This window comes from Somniosus microcephalus, chromosome 7 (genome assembly GCF_052327205.1).
Source record: "Somniosus microcephalus isolate GS21.2 chromosome 7, FLI_Smic_1.0, whole genome shotgun sequence".
NCBI classification, from domain to species: domain Eukaryota; kingdom Metazoa; phylum Chordata; class Chondrichthyes; order Squaliformes; family Somniosidae; genus Somniosus; species Somniosus microcephalus.
In genome coordinates, this window is record NC_140993.1 from 9280738 (window position 1) to 9301426 (window position 20689).

The 20689-nt window shown below is 50.0% G+C and overlaps 1 protein-coding gene across 1 annotated transcript; it reads right to left on the reverse strand.

Annotated features, from left to right (window-relative positions):
- Positions 1-14374: 14374 nt before the first annotated feature.
- LOC147114498 (actin, non-muscle 6.2) lies at positions 14375-18818 on the reverse strand. The gene is made up of 3 exons (XM_085992207.1): positions 18729-18818; positions 18257-18405; positions 14375-15778 (listed from the first exon to the last, which is right to left on the reverse strand). The coding sequence occupies exons 2-3, from the start codon at positions 18380-18382 to the stop codon at positions 14774-14776; spliced, it is 1131 nt and encodes a 376-aa protein (XP_085848333.1). The 5' UTR covers positions 18383-18405; positions 18729-18818; the 3' UTR covers positions 14375-14773.
- Positions 18819-20689: the final 1871 nt, after the last annotated feature.

Genomic DNA, 20689 nt, shown 5'->3' on the forward strand with positions numbered 1-20689 from the left:
AAGTGGAGAGTATTCCAACACACTCCTGACTTTTGCCTTGTAAATAGTGGAAAGGCTTTGGGGAGTCAGGAGGTGAGACACTTGCCACAGAATACCCAGTCTCTGACCTGCTGTTAAGAACATAAGAACATAAGAAATAGGAGCAGGAGTAGGCCATACAGCCCCTCAAGCCTGCTCCGCCATTCAATAAGATCACGGCTGATCATCGACCTCAGCTCCACTTTCCCGCCCGATCTCCATATCCCTCGATTCCCCTAGAGTCCAAAAATCTATCGATGTCAGCCTTGAATATACTCAATGACTGAGCCTCCACAGCCCTCTGGGGTAGAGAATTCCAAAGATTCACAACCCTCTGAGTGAAGAAATTTCTCCTCATCTCAGTCCTAATTGGCCGACCCCTTATCCTGAGACTATGCCCCCTAGTTCTAGACTCTCCAGCCAGGGGAAACAACCTCTCAGCATCTACCCTGTCAATCCCCCTCAGAATCTTGTATGCTTCAATGAGATCACCTCTCATTCTTCTAAACTCCAGAGAGTATCGGCCCATTCTACACAATCTCTCCTCATAGGACAGTCCTCTCATCCCAGGAATCAATCTAGTGAACCTTCGTTGCACCGCCTCCAAGGCAAGTATATCCTTCCTTAGATAAGGAGACCAAAACTGTGCCCAGTACTCCAGGTGTGGTCTCACCAAGGCCCTGTACAATTGGAGCAAGACTTCCTCACTCTTATACTCCAACCCCCTTGCAATAAAGGCCAACATGCCATTTGCCTTCCTTATTGCTTGCTCTACCTGCATGCTAGCTTTCTGTGTTTCTTGCACGAGGACACCCAAATCTCTCTGAGCACCAACATTTGAAAGTTTCTCACCATTTAAAAATATTCTGTTTTTCTATTCTTCCTACCAAAGTGAATAACCTCACATTTCCCTACATTATCCTCCATCTGCCACCTTACTGCCCACTCGCTCAGTCTATCTATATCTCTTTGCAGACTCCTTGGGCCCTGATTTTCTGGCTGCCGTCGGGCGGCTTTTCATGCGGCCAGGGGCCGAAAATCGGCGAAAAAGCGGGTCGGGACCCCCCCCGCCTGATTCCCCGCCCCGTCCGACTTTCGGACCGCCGTTTCCCCGCACCCCGCTTCAGTCCCGGCCGCCGCTGGCGGGACTGGTCGTCGGCACACTAATTACCAATAGTTACCTCGTTGAGGTAGGTTTTCTGGGGCCGTTGCGACTTTGGGGCTTTCCCCACATGAAACCCACCTGCGGGGAACCCCGCTGATGAAACCTGGCGTGAAGCTTGCCAGCTTGCTTGCTGTCAGCTGCAGGTCAATGGAGAAGCTGCGATTTAAAGGGACAGCACTTGTATGTTGAAGGACCTTGTTGCTGAAGGTTTGGGGCTACTTCTTCAAGGCTTAGGCACAGCTGTGGAAGGTTGGAGCCTCACACACTTCTCCAATGCAATCTCCTGGGAAGCCCCTCTCGCCACCCTCACTCAGCGCTTCCTCAGCGGAGGCATCTACGAGAAGCATGGGACGCCTTTTTTTCCTTCCCTTCTTGCCATTAGAGGATCTCCAGCAGCAGAGGCGGCAGCAGCAGCAGCAGGAACAGCATGATAAGCACCAGGAGCACCAGGCTGCTGCTCAGGCCAGAAGGGGCCAGCGCTTGGAAGTGGCTTGAGAGCACCTTGCTGCGCTTTAGGGGGCCATGGGGACCCGTTTCTGCACTGGCAGTCCTACTCAGAAGGACTTCCATGAAGATCTGGTTTCTCTGTTCAAATTATGGCCAACACTCCTCAAGAGATGTCATTCTCTTATGAGCACTCACCATGTTTTCCGTACCCTGGTGACTTATCTCCTCCATGGAGGTTGCCAACCTTTCCATGGTGATGCGTTCATGCGCCAATGACTCCACAAAGGCTCTGCTCATGGTCGCTATGGACTCCTCCATTCGCTCCACACTTGCAGCAATCCTGGAGACAAAACCTGCCAGAGACTCCTGCATCTGTGCATGGAGATCCTGTAGGATTCGCAAAATTGGACTTTGTATTAATAAGGGTCAAATAGCAGAAGAGGCCGTGATTTTAAAGACTGTTTTAAAAGAAGCCCAGAGAAAGGGGCATACAAAATGGCCACCATACCATGTGACCAGCTTATTGGGACACTTTAAAATGGTTCCTGCGCAACCTCAGACAGCTTTGTGGATTCAACCCACAGCAAGTTCTGGAAGCCGTTTCTGAGAGAACGAAACCAGACCCACGCGTATACATATGGATTAGATGCAGATCTAGTCAAGATCGGCCTGGAGACAGAGGCCATCTAAATGTTGACCCAGACAAAAGGGGACAATTTCATATTCATGAGAACAGCACCCAGGACTAGATAACGAGATCAGCAGGACATTAAAAACAATGAAGATCATTCCAGACCAGAGATGGGCCTTTACCGGCCGTTTAAAATATTTTAAAACATAATAACTACCCCACTGTGCTCCCAGCCCGCCAAAAGTTAAACAAAGGCTAACCTGATTTTGGGCGGGAGATGGAAGCTTCTGGAAGAAAGGTATATCTGGAAGACTTGTCGGCAGTTGAAGAGAGCTTGAACACAGACACAGCTTCGGAGATAGAACTGGTGGGTGAAGAGGAGTCGCTTCGGGAGAAGATCAGCAAACTCCTCTCCACCATCGGAGGAGGAAGAAGAACCAAGCCAACATCAAGAAGGCCGTCTCGAAGCCGGCGTCCCGCCCCGGGGAAACACATCGGGAGATCATCGACCATCCCCGGGCTGTTGCCGAAACGAGAGGCCATCGACCCAACTGGGGAGAAGAAACAAAAAAATAAAGCCCCAAGAGAAGAAACCTTCCAGCCATTCCGGCTCGAAAAGAGACAGTAACGAACCAAGGAAATCTATGGGAGCCAGCCCAAGGCTCCTCTGACCAGGGTCGGGCCGACGATCCCCGACCCCGCCGACATCCAGGCCCGCCGGTGTCCAGCCGCCCCCGACCCCCACCTCAGGAGAGAGGTGTGGCGCAGCTCGCAGGGGCTCCACGGTCCACGTGGAGACGGAACGCCTGAAAGGATCAAACGCAGACTGGTTCAAAACCTTGCACTTCCTAGTTGGATTGGTGAGCATGTTTCTGGCCCTTCACAATCAGATCTAGATAGGTTTAATAAGGGGGTGGATTTAAGGGTACAATTAACATGAGTTGTTGTCCCTCGATGTTCCGTGTGTTTCCTTATTTCATGATGATCTTTGTAGAGTATAAGATGCCTGTATTTGCCTTAGTTAGTATGGTGTCGTTATGATTTGTTTGTGTTTTTTCCCTCCCATATACTCTCTTATCTGCTTGCATTTGATTTGATATTTTTCCTTATGCAATAAAATTTCATTTTGTTTCATCAAACTTGGTCTACAAGAGTTTTCTCTACATTGTAGTTCCTGCCCCAAAGTCCAGAGTGCAGAATCTAAGGGGCGAGTGGGTCGAACCACTCAAGGTTTTACTGTGCAAGAGAGAGAGGCCTCTAGACAGAGAAACCTCAGAGACATCCCTCAAGGAAAACCCCTTACAATCCATCACCTCTTCTCTTGCGGATGGACCCAGAGGCAGAGGGTCGACATGCATCGCAGCTGAGCTGAGCTGACAGAGTCCTGCGCCGTCCGACGAGGACTCTCCACTGCTGTCCCTGTCTCCAGAATCTGCTGAGGCTCACTTGTGAGCTGTGAAACACCAGGTGACAACACTACTCTATGTCCCGAAGGTTCCCCCAAGGTGTGAGTGTCTGCGCTGGTGCTGGGTGCGCTTACTTCTGCTGACGCTGCGCCCTCAGAAGTTGGAGCTCCCTCTGAGGAGTCTGGCTGCACAGCCTCTTCCTCCTCCACAGTGAGGATGGGGGCTCTGGATGGTACTGTAGGGGAGTTAAGGAAGGAGTTAGAGATGTAATGCCAAGGTTCTTCTGGTGACTCCCAGCGAGTTGGCATCTGCTGACACCTGCATCCATGCAGCATTGGTCTCAGTGGGAGGCCTCTTCCTCCCTGACCTAGGGAAGAGGACCTCCCTGTGGGCCCTAACCCCATCCAATAATGCCTGCAGTGAAGCCTCGTCGAATTTGAAGGCAGCTCGGGGTCTGGCACTGGCCACAGCTGCTGCAGGCTCCTCTGCCATCCTGTGTGGTTCGTTTGGAAGCCAACAGAGGAAGCAGTGCTTGCTGTGGACCTTGAAAGCACCACGAATGATGACATCATACTGTGGGGATTTCTGACTCGAATTGGACAATTAGCAAGGTTTCCCACATGCTGGGAATTAATTGGCCAATTGAGGGAAAATTGCATGGAGCTGGCTGACACTTTTTTATGTGTGTCAGAAACCCCACATTCGGGGAAACCCGACCATTTCCCACACAAGCCGAAAATCGGGGCCTTTGTGTTCTCCTCACAGCTTCCTGTCCCACCTAGCTTTGTATCATCAGCAAACTTGGATACATTACACTCGATCCCTTCATCTAGGTCATTAATATAGATTGTAAATAGCTGAGGCCCCAACATTAATCCTTGCGACACCCCACTAGTTACAGCCTGCCAACTTGAAAAAGATCCGTTTATCCCTACTCTCTGTTTTCTGTCCATTAACCAATCCTCTATCCATGCTATTATATTACCCCCAACCCCATGAGCCCTAATCTTGTGTAATAACCTTTTATGTGGAACCTTATCGAATGCCTTTTGGAAATCCAAATATACTACATCCACTGGTTCCCCTTTATCTACCCTGTTAGTTACATCCTCAAAAACTCTAATAAATTTGTCAAACACGATTTCCCTTTCATAAAACTATGTTGACTCTGCCTAATCATGTTATGATTTTCTAAGTGCTCTGTTACCACTTCCTTAACAATGGATTCCAGCATTTTCCCGATGACTGATGTCAGGCTAGCTGGCCTGTAGTTCCCTGTTTTCTCTCTCCCTCCTTTCTTGAATAGCGGTGTTACATTTGTGACCTTCCAATCCGCTGGGACCGTTCTAGGATCTAGGGAATTTTGGAAGATCACAACCAATGCATCCACTATCTCTTCAGCCACCTCTCTTAGAACCCGAGGATGTAGGCCGTCAGGTCCAGGGGATTTGTCGGCTTTTAGTCCCATTAGTTTCTCGAGTACTTTTTCTCTACTTATATTAATTACGTTAAGTTCCTCTCCCTCGTTAGACCCTTGGTTCTCCACCATTTTCGGTATGCTTTTTGTGTCTTCTACTGTGAAGACAGATATAGAATATTTGTTTAACGTTTCTGCCATTTCCTTATTCCCCATAATAATTTCTCCTGTCTCAGCCTCTAAGGGACCAATGTTTACTTTTGCTACTCTCTTCCTTTTTACATACTTGTGGAAACTCTTACAATCTGCTTTTATATTTCCTGCTAGTTTTCTCTCATTCTATTTTTTCCCTTTTTATCAATTCTTTGGTCAACCTTTGCTGGTTTCTGAAACTCTCCTAATCCTCAGGCTTAGTATTATTCTTTGCAATATTATAAGCTTCTTCTTTCAATCTAATGCTATCCTTAACTTCTTCAGTTAGCCACGGTTGGAAATGTTTTCCTGTGGAGTTTTTGTTTCTCAATGGAATGTATTTTTGTTAAGAATTATGAAATATTTCTTTAAATGCTAGCCACTGCTTATCTACCGCCATACCTTTTAATCTATTTTTCCAATCTACCTTAGCCAACTCACCCCTCATACCTCTGTAATTGGCTTTATTTAAGTTTAAGACTCTAGTTTCGAACTTAGGTGTGGTAAACCACTGTTTGTATTCCACTGTGTACATGCCTGGACATGCCTCGGCTGACTCCTCCCACAAGTCCTAGTATAAAGGTGACTGCTCCCCAGCCCTTTGTATTCTGGACCGGTCGACCACTCGAGGCAGACCTTCATTCTTTTGTTAATAAAAGCCTTTAGTTACTCTCTTAACTCTCAGTCTTTTATGAGTAATTGATAGCGCATCAATTTTATTAACAAAATTTTTATAATGGAGAAGATCCTCACACCAGCATGCCTGGACTTAGATCATCGGGAGGCGGACTCATCCACCAAGTTTACTCACTGGCTTAAGTGTTTCGAAAAATTCCTGACCGCCTCCGCAGCAATCAAATCGGACGAGGACAAACTGGATGTCCTGACCTCCAAAGTGAACCACCGAGTGTACTCGGTCATCCAAGACACGACCTCGTACGCGGACGCTATCAAGCTCCTCAAGGACCAGTACACGCACCCAGTGAACGAAGTGTACGCCAGGCACCTTCTGGGGAGTCGTAAACAACAACCTGGGGAATCGACCGTGGAATACCTTCAGGCACTGTCTGTGCTTGGCCGGGCCTGTGGTTGTATGGATGTAAAGGCCGCCGTGTACACAGAGGAACTTATCCGGGACGCTTTTGTAGCGGGCCACAGATCCAATTACACCCGACAGCGACTGTTGGAGCAGAGTGACCTCGACCTCAACAAGGCCTCTGAACTCGCACTATCATTGGATGCAGCCTACCGGGGCATGGATGCCTACTCCTCTGCACCGTGGACGCCGCGGGGAATGACAGCCTGGGACACGGTAGGACCGCCTCATAGCGCCGTGCCACCCCAGCCACACCCCAGCAACGGCCCAACTACCGCAGCAGTGTCCCAAGGCCAGACAGCAGTGCCCCAAGACCAGAAATGCTACTTCTGTGGCCAGGCAAAACACCCCAGAGCGCGCTGCCCGGCGAAAAACGCGATCTGCTCGGGCTGCGGGAAGAAGGGACACTACGCTAGCGTCTGCAGGGCCAAAGCCACCCCGAACCCCAGCAGCGCCGCGTGTGGGCCATGCGGGCCGCCATCTTGGGCCTCCCCGGCCATGTGCGAACCACCGGTACAGCAGCCATTTTGGACGCCTCCAGCCACATGGGGATCATGGACGCCGCCATCTTGGACGACAGCCGGAACGCAGCAGGCCCCCAACACCGCCTCATCTGATACCCGCAGCGACACACCGACCCCTACGCTGGCATCCGTTACACTGGACCAAGCGAGACCGCACCAGCTGGCCAGCTCCACAATGAACATTAAGGTAAATGGTCACGATACAATCTGCCTTTTTGACTCTGGGAGCACGGAGAGCTTCATCCACCCCGACACGGTGCGGCGTTGCTCTCTCCCAGTCCTGCCTGCGCACCAGCGGATTTCTATGGCCTCCAAGTCCCAGTCGGCGGACATCGGCGGCTACTGCGTGGTGACACTCGTAGTAGACGGGACTGTGTACGATCATTTTAAACTTCTGGTCCTGCCCGACCTCTGCGCTGCCGTCCTGCTGGGGTTAGATTTTCAGTGCCACCTTAAAAGTGTTACGATGGCGTACGGTGGACCCCTACCCCCACTCACAGTCCGCAGCCAGCAGCTTCCAAATTGCCCGCCGCGCACCAGGTGCAACCTCTCCACACTCAGAGTCACCCCCCCCCACCGCTCTTTGCTAACCTCACCCCCGACTGTAAGCCCATCGCCACAAAGAGCAGGCGATACAGTGCCGGGGACAGGGTTTTCATTAAAACCGAAGTGGAGCGGCTCCTGAAGGAAGGGATTATTGAGGGCCGCACCAGCCCCTGGCGAGCCCAGGTCGTGGTCGTTAAGACCGGCGAGAAGCAGCGCCTGGTCATCGACTACAGCCAGACAATAAATCGCTACACCCTGCTGGACGCCTACCCACTCCCCCGCATAGCTGATATGGTCAACCAGATCGCGCAGTACCGCGTCTTCTCGACCATTGACCTGAAATCAGCGTACCACCAGCTCCCTATCCGCCCTGAGGACCGCCAGTATACTGCCTTTGAGGCAAACGGCCGCCTCTATCACTTCCTTAGGGTTCCCTTTGGCGTCACCAACGGGGTCTCCGTCTTCCAAAGGGAGATGGACAGGATGGTAGATCAAAATGCGTTGCAGGCCACTTTCCCATATCTGGACAATGTGACCATCTGCGGCCGTGACTTGCAGGACCATGACGCAAACCTCGAAAAATTCCTCCGCACCACCCAACTCCTGAACCTGACATATAACAAGGAGAAGTGCATATTCCGCACAAACCGCCTCGCCATCCTTGGCTGTGTTGTGGAACACGGAGTCATCGGCCCCGACCCCGACCGGATGCGTCCCCTTATGGAACTCCCACTGCCCCACTGCCTCAAGGCCCTGAAGAGGTGCCTAGGGTTTTTCTCCTATTACGCCCAGTAGGTCCCCTACTATGCGGACAAGGCCCATCCGCTGATCAAGTCCACCTCTTTTCCCTTGACGGCAGAGGCCCGCTTAGCCTTCCACCGTATCAAGGAGGACATTGCCAAAGCCACCATGCACGCAGTGGACGAATCCATCCCCTTCCAGGTGGAAAGCGACGCGTCCGACTTTGCCCTGGCCGCTACCCTCAATCAGGCGGGGAGACCCGTGGCCTTCTTTTCACGAACCCTCCAAGGCCCGGAGACCAGACACTCCGCTGTTGAGAAGGAGGCCCAGGCGATTGTGGAGGCTGTGCGTCATTGGAGGCACTACCTGGCCGGAAAACGATTTACCCTGCTCACTGACCAGCGTTCAGTTGCTTTCATGCTTAACAACAAGCAGAGGGGCAAAATCAAAAATGACAAGATCTTGAGGTGGAGAATCGAACTTTCCACCTACAATTATGAGATCTTGTACCGGCCCGGGAAGCTCAATGAACCCCCGGATGCGCTATCGCGTGGCACCTGCGCCAGCGCGCAGATCGATAGACTGCGGGCCCTCCACAATGGCCTCTGCCACCCGGGGGTCACCAGGTTCTTCCACTTCATCAAGGCCCGCAACCTGCCTTACTCTATTGAGGAGGTCAGGACCATGACCAGGAACTGCCAAGTCTGCGCTGAGTGCAAACCGCACTTTTATAGACCAGACAGGGCCCACCTGATAAAAGCCACTCGCCCCTTCGAGCGCCTGAGCGTTGATTTTAAAGGGCCTCTCCCCTCCTCCGACCGCAATGTGTACTTCCTCAATATTATTGATGAGTACTCCCGTTTCCCGTTCGCCATCCCCTGCCCGGACATGACCAGTGCCACGGTCATTAAATGTCTGAACGACCTCTTCACCCTGTTCGGTTTCCCCAGCTATATCCATAGCGACCGGGGCTCATCGTTTATGAGCGACGAACTCCGTCAGTACCTGCTAACTAGGGGTATTGCCACAAGCAGGACCACCAGTTACAACCCCCGGGGGAACGGACAGGTGGAAAGAGAAAATGCGACAGTTTGGAAGGCCGCCCTGCTAGCCTTAAAGTCTAGGGGCCTTCCAACCTCCCGCTGGCAGGATGTGCTCCCCGATGCGCTCCACTCTATTCGGTCACTGCTCTGCACTGCCACTAACGCCACCCCTCATGAGAAAATGTTTGTCTTCCCAAGGAAGTCCACATCGGGGACATCGCTACCGCCATGGCTGACGTCCCCAGGGCCGGTCCTACTGAGAAGACACGTGAGGACCCATAAAACGGACCCCCTGGTCGAGAGGGTCGACCTCCTCCACGCCAACCCCCAGTATGCTTACATTGCATACCCGGACGGGCGGGAGGACACAGTCTCCATAAGAGACCTTGCACCCTCGGGGGCCGCAGTAACCCACTACTCACTACCACCCCCCCCCCACGATCCGATATCCAGCCCCAGCAGACGGCAGGCCTGGGCCCCGCGACCCGCTCGACATCTACGAGGACGACACGCCTGTGCCACAGCCTACGCAGGACTCGACGCCGGAAGCTCCACTACCCCTGCCGTCGCCACGCCGATCACAGCGGCAGACAAGACCTCCGGAGAGACTCCAATACACTAACTTTTAATACACTTCACCCCGCCGGACTCAATTTTAAACAAGGGGTGAATGTGGTAAACCACTGTTTGTATTCCACTGTGTACATGCCTGGACATGCCTCGGCTGACTCCTCCCACAAGTCCTAGTATAAAGGTGACTGCTCCCCAGCCCTTTGTATTCTGGACCGGTCGACCACTCGAGGCAGACCTTCATTCTTTTGTTAATAAAAGCCTTTAGTTACTCTCTTAACTCTCAGTCTTTTATGAGTAATTGATAGCGCATCATTAGGCAAGTCACTCTCAAACTTAATGTGAAATTCTATCATATTATGATCACTCTGCCCCAGAGGATCCATTACTATGAGATTGCTAATTAACTTGTAGCCACAGTATTTATGTGGCTGGTCCAGTTAAGTTTCTGATCAATGGTGACCCCCCAGGATGTTGATGGTGGGGGATTCGGCGATGGTAATGCCGTTGAATGTCAAGGGGAGGTGGTTAGACTCTCGCTTGTTGGAGATAGTCATTGCCAGGCACTTTTGTGGCGCAAATGTTACTTGCCACTTATCAGCCCAAGCCTGATTGTCATCCAGGTCTTGTTGCATGCGGGCATGGACTGCTTCATTATCAGAGCGAATGGCGCTGAACACTGTGCAGTCATCAGCGAACATCCCCATTTCTGACCTTATGTTGTAGGGAAGGTCATTGATGAAGCAGCTGAAGGTGGTTGGGCCTAGGACACTGCCCTGAGGAACTCCTGCAGCCTTGGGGCTTAGATGATTGATTTTCAACCACCACAACCATCTTCCTTTGTGCTAGGTATGACTCCAGCCAGTGGAGCGTTTTCCTCCTGATTCCCATTGACCTCGGTTTTACTAGGGCTCCTTGATGCCACACTCGGTCAAAAGCTGCCTTGATGTCGAGGGCAGTCACTCTCACCTCACCTCTGGAATTCAGCTCTTTGTCCATGTTTGGACCAAGGCTGTAATGAGGTCGGGAGCCGAGTGGTCCTAGTGGAACCCAAACTGGGCATCAGTGAGCAGGTTATTGGTGTGTAAGTGCCGCTTGATAGCACTGTCGACAGCACCTTCCAATACTTTGCTGATGATTGAGAGTAGACTGATGGGGCGGTAATTGGCCGGATTGAATTTATCCTGCTTTTTGTGGACAGGACATACCTGGGCAGTTTTCACATTGTCGGATAGATGCCAGTGTTGTAGCTGTACTGGAACAGCTTGGCTAGAGGCGCGGCTAGTTCTGGAGCACAAGTCTTCAGCACGACAGCCGGGATGTTGTCGGGGCCCATAGACTTTGCTGTATCCAGTGCGCTCAGCCGTTTCTTGATATCACATGGAGTGAATCGAATTGGCTGAAGACTGGCTTCTGTGATGGTGGGGACCTCAGGAGGAGGCCGATATGGATCATCCACTCGGCACTTCTGACTGAAGATGTTTGCAAACGCTTCAGCCTTGTCTTTTGCACTCACGTGCTGGGCTCCACCATCATTGAGGATGGGGATATTCATGGAGCCTCCTCCTCCCGTTAGTTGTTTAATGGTCCACCACCCTTCATGACTAGATGTGGCAGGACTGCAGAGCTTTGATCTGATCCATTGGTTGTGGACTCGCTTTGCTCTGTCTATAGCATGCTGCTTCCGCTGTTTAGCATGCATGTAGTCCTGTGTTGCAGCTTCCCCAGGTTGGCACCTCAATTTTAGGTACACCTGGTGCTGCTCCTGGCATGCTCTTCTACACTCCTCATTGAACCAGGGTCGGTCAGTAGTGGTGCTACTGAGCCAGTCTTGGTGATGGACATTGAAGTCCCCCACCCAGAGTACATTCTGTGCCCTTGCTACTCTCTGTGCTTCTTCCAAGTGGTGTTCAACATGGAGGAGTACTGATTCATCAGCTGAGGGAGGGCTGTAGGTGGTAATCAGCAGGAGGTTTCCTTGCCCATGCTTGACCTGAAGCCATGAGACTTAGTGGGTTCCGGAGTCAATGTTGAGAACTCCCAGGGCCACTCCTTCCCGACTGTATACCACTGTGCCGCCACCCCTGGTGGACCTGTCCTGCCGGTGGAACAGGATATACCCAGGGATGGTTTTGGAGGAGTTTGGGACATTGGCTAAAAATGAATGAATAACCAACTCCAAGGGTTAAATTCTGAGGAGAGATTACACAAACTAGGGTTGCATTCCCTGGAATTTAGAACGTTAAGGGGTGATCTGATCAAAGTTTTCAAGATATTAAGGGGAACAGATAGGGTAGAGAGAAACTATTTCCGCTGTTTGGGGAGTCTAGGACTAGGGGGCAGAGTCTAAAAATTAGAGCCAGACCTTTCAGGAGTGATGTTAGGAAACACTTCTACACACAAAGGGTGGCAGAAGTTTGGAACTCTCTTCCGCAAACGGCAATTGATGCTAGATCAATTGTTAATTTTAAATTGAAGATTGATAGCTTTTTGTTAACCAAAGATATTAAGGGATATGGGGCAAAGAGTTAGGTCACAGTTCAGCCATGATCTCATTGAATGGTGGAACAGGCTCGAGGGGCTAAATGGCCTCCTCCTGTTCCTATTTTCCTATCTGTTCTTTGGAAATGCTGGTTGAAGGGGTGTTGGTCAATCTTTGCTCTTTGAATAGTGCCGTGGGATCTTCTGCCACGCCGGATATAGGATTGAGGCCAACCGTGACATACCTAGACTTGGTTAAGAAGGGGAAAAGAGGTGTGGAAGGTGCTGGGTTTATATAAATCATATCCTCATTATCCTGATGGGAATGTATTGATAGGAGATTGTCATATTCCTATTGTCCTGATGGGAATGTATTGATAGGAGATTGTCATATCCCCATCGCCCTGGTGGAAATGTATTGATAGGAGATTGTCATATCCCTATTGCCCTTACGCGTGTCGTACAACCTTTATCCCTAATACTAGTTGAATGATTAGGAAACATTGAAAATATCTGGTTAATGCTCTATTAAAATCAAGTCAGAGATAGTAAAACACCACCCCTTATATGCAGTGTATATCAGTACCAAGTAAACGCACTTACAAGGCGGTCACAAGCATATATTAACTGCTTTACACTGGCCTCAGCAAGACTTGGTCACAGTTCCATGGAACTCGAGTGTGGTGTACCTTTGATATGTTTAAATCCTCCCAGCGTAATACTATTGTCACAGTAGCAAAATACTGTGGATGCTGGAAATCTGAAATAACAGAAAATGCTGGAAATACTCAGGCCAGGCAGCATCCGCGGAGAGAGAGAGAGAGAGTTAACGTTTCAGGTCTGGGACCCATCAGATCAGTTCTGATGAAGGGTCACCGACCTGAAACGTTAACGCTGCTTCTCTCCACGGATGCTGCCTGGCCTGCTGAGTATTTCCAGCATTTCCTGTTGTAATACTATTGCCATCAGGTCCTCTTTACATCTGGCTAATCTCCCTTCAATGAGTCCACGTAACATTTATTTCTTGCTCATTGAACTCACTAGCTCCTCTTCACACTGCTACCCCCCCCCCCCCCCCCCCCCACTGCATTCTTCACTGACTCACCACCTCCCTCATGGACAGTGAGCACAGAGTGACCACCACTCCTGCAATCAGCATTTCCAAAATCAATAGTTGGTCATTCATTCAGTTTGCATCTGTTGTCATGGAAATTTACAACACAGGCCATTCGGCCCATCGTGTCTGTGCCGGTCAACAAAGAGCTATCCAGCCTAATCCCACGTTCCAGCTCTTGGTCTGTAGCCCTGGCAGTTACAGCACTCCAAGTACTTTTTAAATGTGATGAGGGTTTCTGCCTCCGCTCCCCTCTAATCCTTCTACCAATTACTTTAAATCTCTGCCCCCCCCCCCCCTGGTTATTGACCTCAAGAAATAGATCCTACCTATCCACTCTAGGCCCCTCAATTTTATACACCTCAATCAATTCTCCCCTCAGCTTCCTCTGTTCCAAAGAAAACAACCCCAGCTTATCTAATCTTTCCTCAAAGCTAAAATTCTCAGTCCACATCCTCGAATCTCCTCTGTACCCTCGCTAGTGCAATCACATCTTTCCTGTAATGTGGTGACCAGAACTGCACGCAGTATTCTAGTTGCGGCCTAACTAGTGTTTAATGCGTTGTGTGCACACATCAGCAATTTTGTTATATATTTAGTCCAGTCGGACTTTTAGAATTAGGAGCAGTAGCCCCTCAAAAACACCATACTTCAACTCCACATCCCTGCCCCATCCTCATTACAACCACCACAGAATCCACCTTCAACAGGTGGATAGATTTTATTTTAAATGAGTTAGGCTAATCTTCCTGCAACCCCTATACTAGAGGGCACAATGAGAAAATGTGAAATGGCTGCAGCCTTCAGGGAGAGGCCCAACAAGTGATCCAAACTAACAACTGAGAATTAACATTAGGAAAAGTCACCATCACCAAGGTGGAGTGGCTCCTTAAGAACTTGAAACAAGGTGAGCAGTGATTGAAAAATCAACAATCACCTTGTCATAGAGAGCACAACCAGAACATTACATGAGACAAGGGAAATCATTGACCAAACAAATTTTTATTCAGATCAGTTTTCTGCAATTGCAAAAATACAAGACTTCATTACAAAACAAGCTTTCAGCTGTAGCAGAGGCCTTCTAGGGAGAGGTTCACCTGCCCACTCCCTCCCCAAAGAATAGCAGTGATGTTCCTCTAACCCCCCCAGGTAATTGTACCAATTCACACAAAATGAGAGTCACCATTATCCAATTTAATTAAAGGCTCCTTTTCAAGTTAGCTTTAAATGGGGGGGGGGGGGGGGGGGGGAAATAAATGAAACACAAGGAGGCAGGGTGTACAAAATAAATCACTGGCCAAAGTGTTAGAAAGGACCTGGTGAAAAAGAGTAGAAGCAGACGGTCATATTGTAAGTGGACAAGGTCTGATCACTACAACACATTAGAAGCACTTGCGATGGACTATGGAGGGCCCAGACTCATCGTACTCCTGCTTACTGATCCACATTTGCTGGAAGGTGGAGAGAGAAGCCAAGATGGATCCTCCGATCCACACTGAATACTTCCTCTCAGGTGGAGCAATGATCTTAATCTTCATTGTGCTCGGAGCCAAGGCTGTGATTTCCTTCTGCATCCGATCAGCGATACCTGGGAACATGGTGGTTCCACCAGACAAGACAGTGTTGGCATACAGATCCTTCCTAATGTCTACATCACATTTCATGATGCTATTGAAACAGGTTTCATGGAGCCCACAAGATTCCATCCCAATGAAGGAGGGTTGGAAGAGGGTTTCTGGGCACCTGAAACGCTCATTGCCGATGGTGATGACTTGGCCATCAGGGAGCTCGTAACTTTTCTCTAAGGATGAGGAAGAGCTAGCTGTCTGCATCTCAGATTCAAAATCTAAGGCCACATAGGAAAGTTTCTCCTTGATGTCACGCACGATCTCCCTCTCAGCTGTGGTGGTGAAGGAGTACCCACGCTCAGTCAGGATCTTCATCAAGTAGTCAGTGAGATCCCGGCCAGCCAGATCTAGTCGCAGGATGGCATGAGGCAAGGCGTACCCTTCATAGATTGGCACAGTGTGGGACACACCATCACCAGAATCTAGCACAATGCCAGTTGTGCGGCCAGAGGCGTACAAGGACAGCACAGCTTGAATGGCAACATACATGGCTGGTGTGTTGAAGGTCTCAAACATGATCTGGGTCATCTTCTCCCGGTTGGCTTTGGGGTTGAGAGGTGCCTCTGTGAGGAGAACAGGATGCTCCTCTGGGGCCACTCGCAGCTCATTGTAGAAGGTGTGGTGCCAGATCTTCTCCATGTCATCCCAGTTGGTCACAATCCCATGCTCAATGGGGTACTTCAGGGTCAGAATCCCTCTCTTGCTCTGGGCTTCATCACCAACATAACTGTCCTTCTGACCCATTCCCACCATCACACCCTAGAATGGGGAAAAAAAAAAAAAGGATTAATTCACAAACTACAGCAAAGACAGTCAGTAAAAACCATCAGGGACCTCCCATTCTGACGTGTGCAGCACTTCTGAAGAACACAACTGCATTTAAAGCTGGTCCTGCTGGGAGACCTTGTGCCAACAACTGAGCCTGCTCAGATCAGGTGATGAAAGCTGGAGACAGCAAGGCACCCAGATACAGCAACTAATCACAAATTTAGAACCAGATTCTGCATTTCCTACATTACAGCAGTGACCACACTTGTATTTCACAAAGCACTGAGATTTCCAAGATCATGAAAGGTACTATATAAACACAAGTCCTTTCTAACTGCAAAAGCATTCTGGAGTGGATTTTCTGCATCATTGCACATTAGGATTTTTTAACAGTCATGCAGCATTCCTTCAATGGCATTTGAGGCAATAGTGGGAGTGGTATTGGCAGGTGGTCAGGTATCCAAGAACAATTAGTACAGACTTAGTGAAGATATTAGATAGGCAAGGGTATTAATGGACTATGAGACCAAGATGGCTAAATGAGGTGGAGACACAGATCAGCCTTTGTCTAATTGAATGGTTGAACAGGCGAGAGGGGCTGACCGCACATCAGCCAAGTTCTGTCATGGATTGGCCCATTTGGGCTGCATGCAGAAGACAGCCCGGTGTTGGGAGTGTTACAATCAATGGGAATCCTGCCCCCCTCAAGCACAATTACTGCCAGTGGGAATCCCCAACAAGCTTTGAAACAGTGACTGCTGTGGGCCCCCCCCACCCACAGATGTTGCCTGACCTGCCGAGTGTTTCCAGCATTTTCTGTTTCTATCAACTGATCATTCACCCACTTTGCTGTTTGTGGGATGGTATTGTGCACCAATTGGCTGCCACATTTAGAGTGCCTTTATTCAAGATAAATTAATCACTCTGAAGCCCCGATATGGGGGTGGGATCTTTAAACCCAGCCACCCGAGGGGGAAGTAGGTTTAACATCTCATCTGAAAAAAAGACACCGACAATGCAGCTCTGGGCATGTCAGCCTAGATTTTGTGCTAAAGTGTGAGGAGCAGGGCTGGAACCCACAACCATCTGACTTCAGGAGCACACCACCCACAGAGCCACAGCACTTAAGTCAGTCACAGAATGCTGTACCAGACACTATAATCCATCTTACAGGCAAACAGACATCCCGTGGGTCAGCTGGGCACAATGAGCAGATCCCAAGCTTAGAAACAAACCTTGCATCATCAGGGGGGGGGGGGGGGGGGGGAAATCAGACAGGTGAATCCAAATATAGTAGAGAGAGAGAGAGAGACTCAGCTGTGGATTTAAGAGTGCATGTACACAGATTACCAAGCACAGGTACAAAAAAAAAAGTTGGCCTTTACCCCAAGTGAATTGGAATGCAAACAAGGAAGTGATGCTTCAGTTGTACAGAGCCTTGGTTAGACACCGTCTCAAGTAACCATGTTCAGTTCTGGGCACCACACCCGAGGGGGGAGCAGCACAGATTCACCAGAATAATACCAGGGCTAAATGACCAACAGATTGCATTCCCTGGAGTTTAGATTGCAGAGATCCAATAGGGTAGATAGAGAAGCATAGAAGATAGGAACAAGAGTAGGCCATTTGGCCACTCAAGTCTGCTCTGCCATTCAATGAGATCATGGCTGATCATCCAAACTCTACTTGTCCCCACTTTCTCCCCATATCCCTTTAGCCTTAATATATCCAACTCCTTTAATATATTTATTTAATGAATTGGCCTCAACTGCCTTCTGTGGTAGAGAATTCCACAGGTTCACCACTCTCTGGGTAAAGAAATTCCTAATCTGTCCTAAATGGCTTACCCCTTATCCTATGACCCCTGGTTCTGGACTCCCCACCATCAGGAACATCCTTCTGGCATCTAGTCTGTCTAGTCCTGTTATAAAGTTTCAATGAGATCCCCTCATTCTTCTAAACTCCAGCAAGTACAAGCCCAATCAACTCATTCTCTCAAGTCATTCCTGCCATCCCAGGTATCAGCCTGGTGATTCTTCACTGAACTCCTTCCATGGCAAGAACATCCTTCCTCAGATAAGGCAACTAAAACTGCACACAATAGATCTGGTCTCAACAAGGCCCTGTACAACTAAGTAAATCTGTGGGTTCAGCCACTGGAAACAGTTTCTTTATCTAAACCATTCAGGACTATAGAAACTGGGGCCAACAAGGAACAGGGGCTGATAAGGAGCCCAAAATTTAACAGCCCCACACTGATGGGCACACCTATACAGCAAGAGCAAACACCAGCAAGAGTTAACACTGATCACAGCAGGAAATAGACTACAGACCACAAACTGCTCAAAAAGAGGAAACTAAAAAAACCATCAGTTACAAGAACCCAGTCCCCACCCCCACAGGAACAAGGACCCAGCCCCCACAGGATAGGATTGAAAGATCTTCCAACATCTCAGTTGAAGAACTCACCTGGTGACGGGGCCGCCCCACGATGGAGGGGAACACAGCCCTGGGGGCATCATCCCCTGCAAACCCAGCCTTGCACATCCCAGAGCCATTGTCCACCACCAGAGCTGCAATCTCATCATCTGCCATGGCTTAGAATCTGTGGGAAGTAACTGAAACAGAGAAAGGGGGGGAAAAAAAACATTAATTCAAGACAAGAACACAGCCCCAAACCACACAACACATTTCAGATCAACTAGTCACCAAATTAAAGCCAGTCCCACTCTAACATGACAGTTCCCTTTAGAAAAAATAAGTTCCCAACACAAACTCAACTAAACAGAAACCAACACAAACTCAAGTCTTTAGAACTACACCCAGCAAAACACAATGTTCAAAAGTTAGATCCAAAATTATTACAATCACTTTAAAACAAACCCCAACTCAATCCCTTCCTCCTCCTCCTGCCACACCCTGATTGCCAGAATCCACTTACTGTCACACTGAAAACTATCTGCACTCCTGACACGAGGTAGGAACAAAATGCATCACCCTTCCTGCTTCCTTTATACTGCACTGGGCCCCTCCCTGTCCCATCAGAGGGTAGCCAGCCACTGAGGCACAGGGGGCGGAGCCAAGAACAACCAATTGAGGCACAGGGGGAAGGAGCCAAGAGCAACCAATTGAGGCACAGGGGGAGGAGCCAAGAGCAACCAATTGAGGTGCAGGGGGAGGAGTTGAGAATATAATTCATTTATTGGCACCTTTTGCACCTTCAGTTTTTTTGAACAATAAACTTTTTCTCATTCTTACCTGTTTTTAATATTCATCTTTGCTCCAAAGCTGCTGTGCAATGTAACTATTTAAGTGCCTGGCTCTCCCATTTGCCCAATTTCCCTCCACTCGCTTTCCCCCTCCCTGGAGGTGTTCCTCTTTTGATAGGACCAGTCAAAAATAAACAAATAGACTGTAACTAATAAAACTTTAAATAATCCTTAGCAAATCAAATTAAAATTTGGTTGTCCAATCCAATTATGCACTCCAGTCCCCGCGGCGCCCACCGGTCACGGAAGTGCTCGAGCGCGCCGTCGGACACCGCGTGCTCCATCTCCAGGGCCACCGGGCGCGTCCCTGGAGGTGTTGAGTCAGGCTGGGGTCCCATTCCTCAGTCCCCGGGCACCTCCCTGTCTGGGATTGGAATCGGACAAAGCCATCAGTACGCACAAGTGTTTCTCATCCCACAGCACACACACCGTGCACACACACTGTACACACAGCACACACACAGCACACACACACTGTACACACACACTGTACACACACTGCACACACATGCACACACACATACCGCGTACATATACCATGCACACACGTGTACGCACAAACAGATGTGCATATATACACACACACTGCATGCACTACACACACACATACACGCACACATACAGCGAACCCGCATGTACGCTCACTCACACACATATACGCTCACTCACACACATGGGCAGACACTCACACACATGGGCAGACACTGACACACACACACGTGCACACACGAGGAGGACCATCCCTGGGTACAGTGCGAGGTCCCTATGCCACAGGGGCAGCATGACCGACATCCCTCCAGGGCAGCTTCAACAATCTGAAAGTTGAGGCAGAGCAACGGGAAATGGGGAAGGACGCCTGCCACCCAGTCCCTGGTCAGAGTAACACGTGGCTCTGGCCCACTCCACGTGGCTGACTCAATGTTGCTGGGAAAAGAGCTCAGTGTGACCCACAATAAGAGAAAGATTGGACACACTCAGCAGCATCGTCCCAGGTATCGTTTGAGGACAAGACTCAGACATTGGAAGAGCAGTCAACCCTGTCACAGGTGCCCAGCTCGGGAGCGGCCTCCTGTAGACTTCTCATAGTCGCCACCCTCCGTAAACTACAGCTCATCCAAAACTCTGCTGCCCCGTGTCTTCACTCGCACCAGGTCCCGTTCACCCATCACCCACCACCCCCTCCCCCCCCTCCTGTGCTCACTGCCCCGTGTCCTAACTCGCACCCAGTCCCGTTCACCCATCACCCCCTGTGCTCACTGCCCCGTGTCCTAACTCACACCAAGTCCCGTTCACCCATCACCCCCTGTGCTCACTGCCCCGTGTCCTCACTCGCACCCAGTCCCGTTCACCCATTACCCCCCGTGCTCACTGCCCCGTGTCCTAACTCACACCCAGTCCCGTTCACCCATCACCCCCTGTGCTCACTGCCCCGTGTCCTAACTCACACCAAGTCCCGTTCACCCATCACCCCCTGTGCTCGCTGACCCGTGTCCTAACTCGCACCCAGTCCCGTTCACCCATCACCCCCTGTGCTCACTGCCCCGTGTCCTCACTCGCACCCAGTCCCGTTCACCCATCACCCCCTGTGCTCGCTGCCCCGTGTCCTAACTCACACCAAGTCCCGTTCACCCAT

What these genes read in the sequence shown, in the direction of transcription:
- LOC147114498 (XM_085992207.1), bottom strand. Translation starts at nt 18,382, where the DNA reads ATGGCAGATGATGAGATTGCAGCTCTGGTGGTGGACAATGGCTCTGGG. An exon ending in TGGGGCGGCCCCGTCACCAG is followed by an intron (nt 15,779 to 18,256) that starts GTGAGTTCTTCA and finishes TCCCCATTCTAG; the next exon opens with GGTGTGATGGTGGGAATGGG.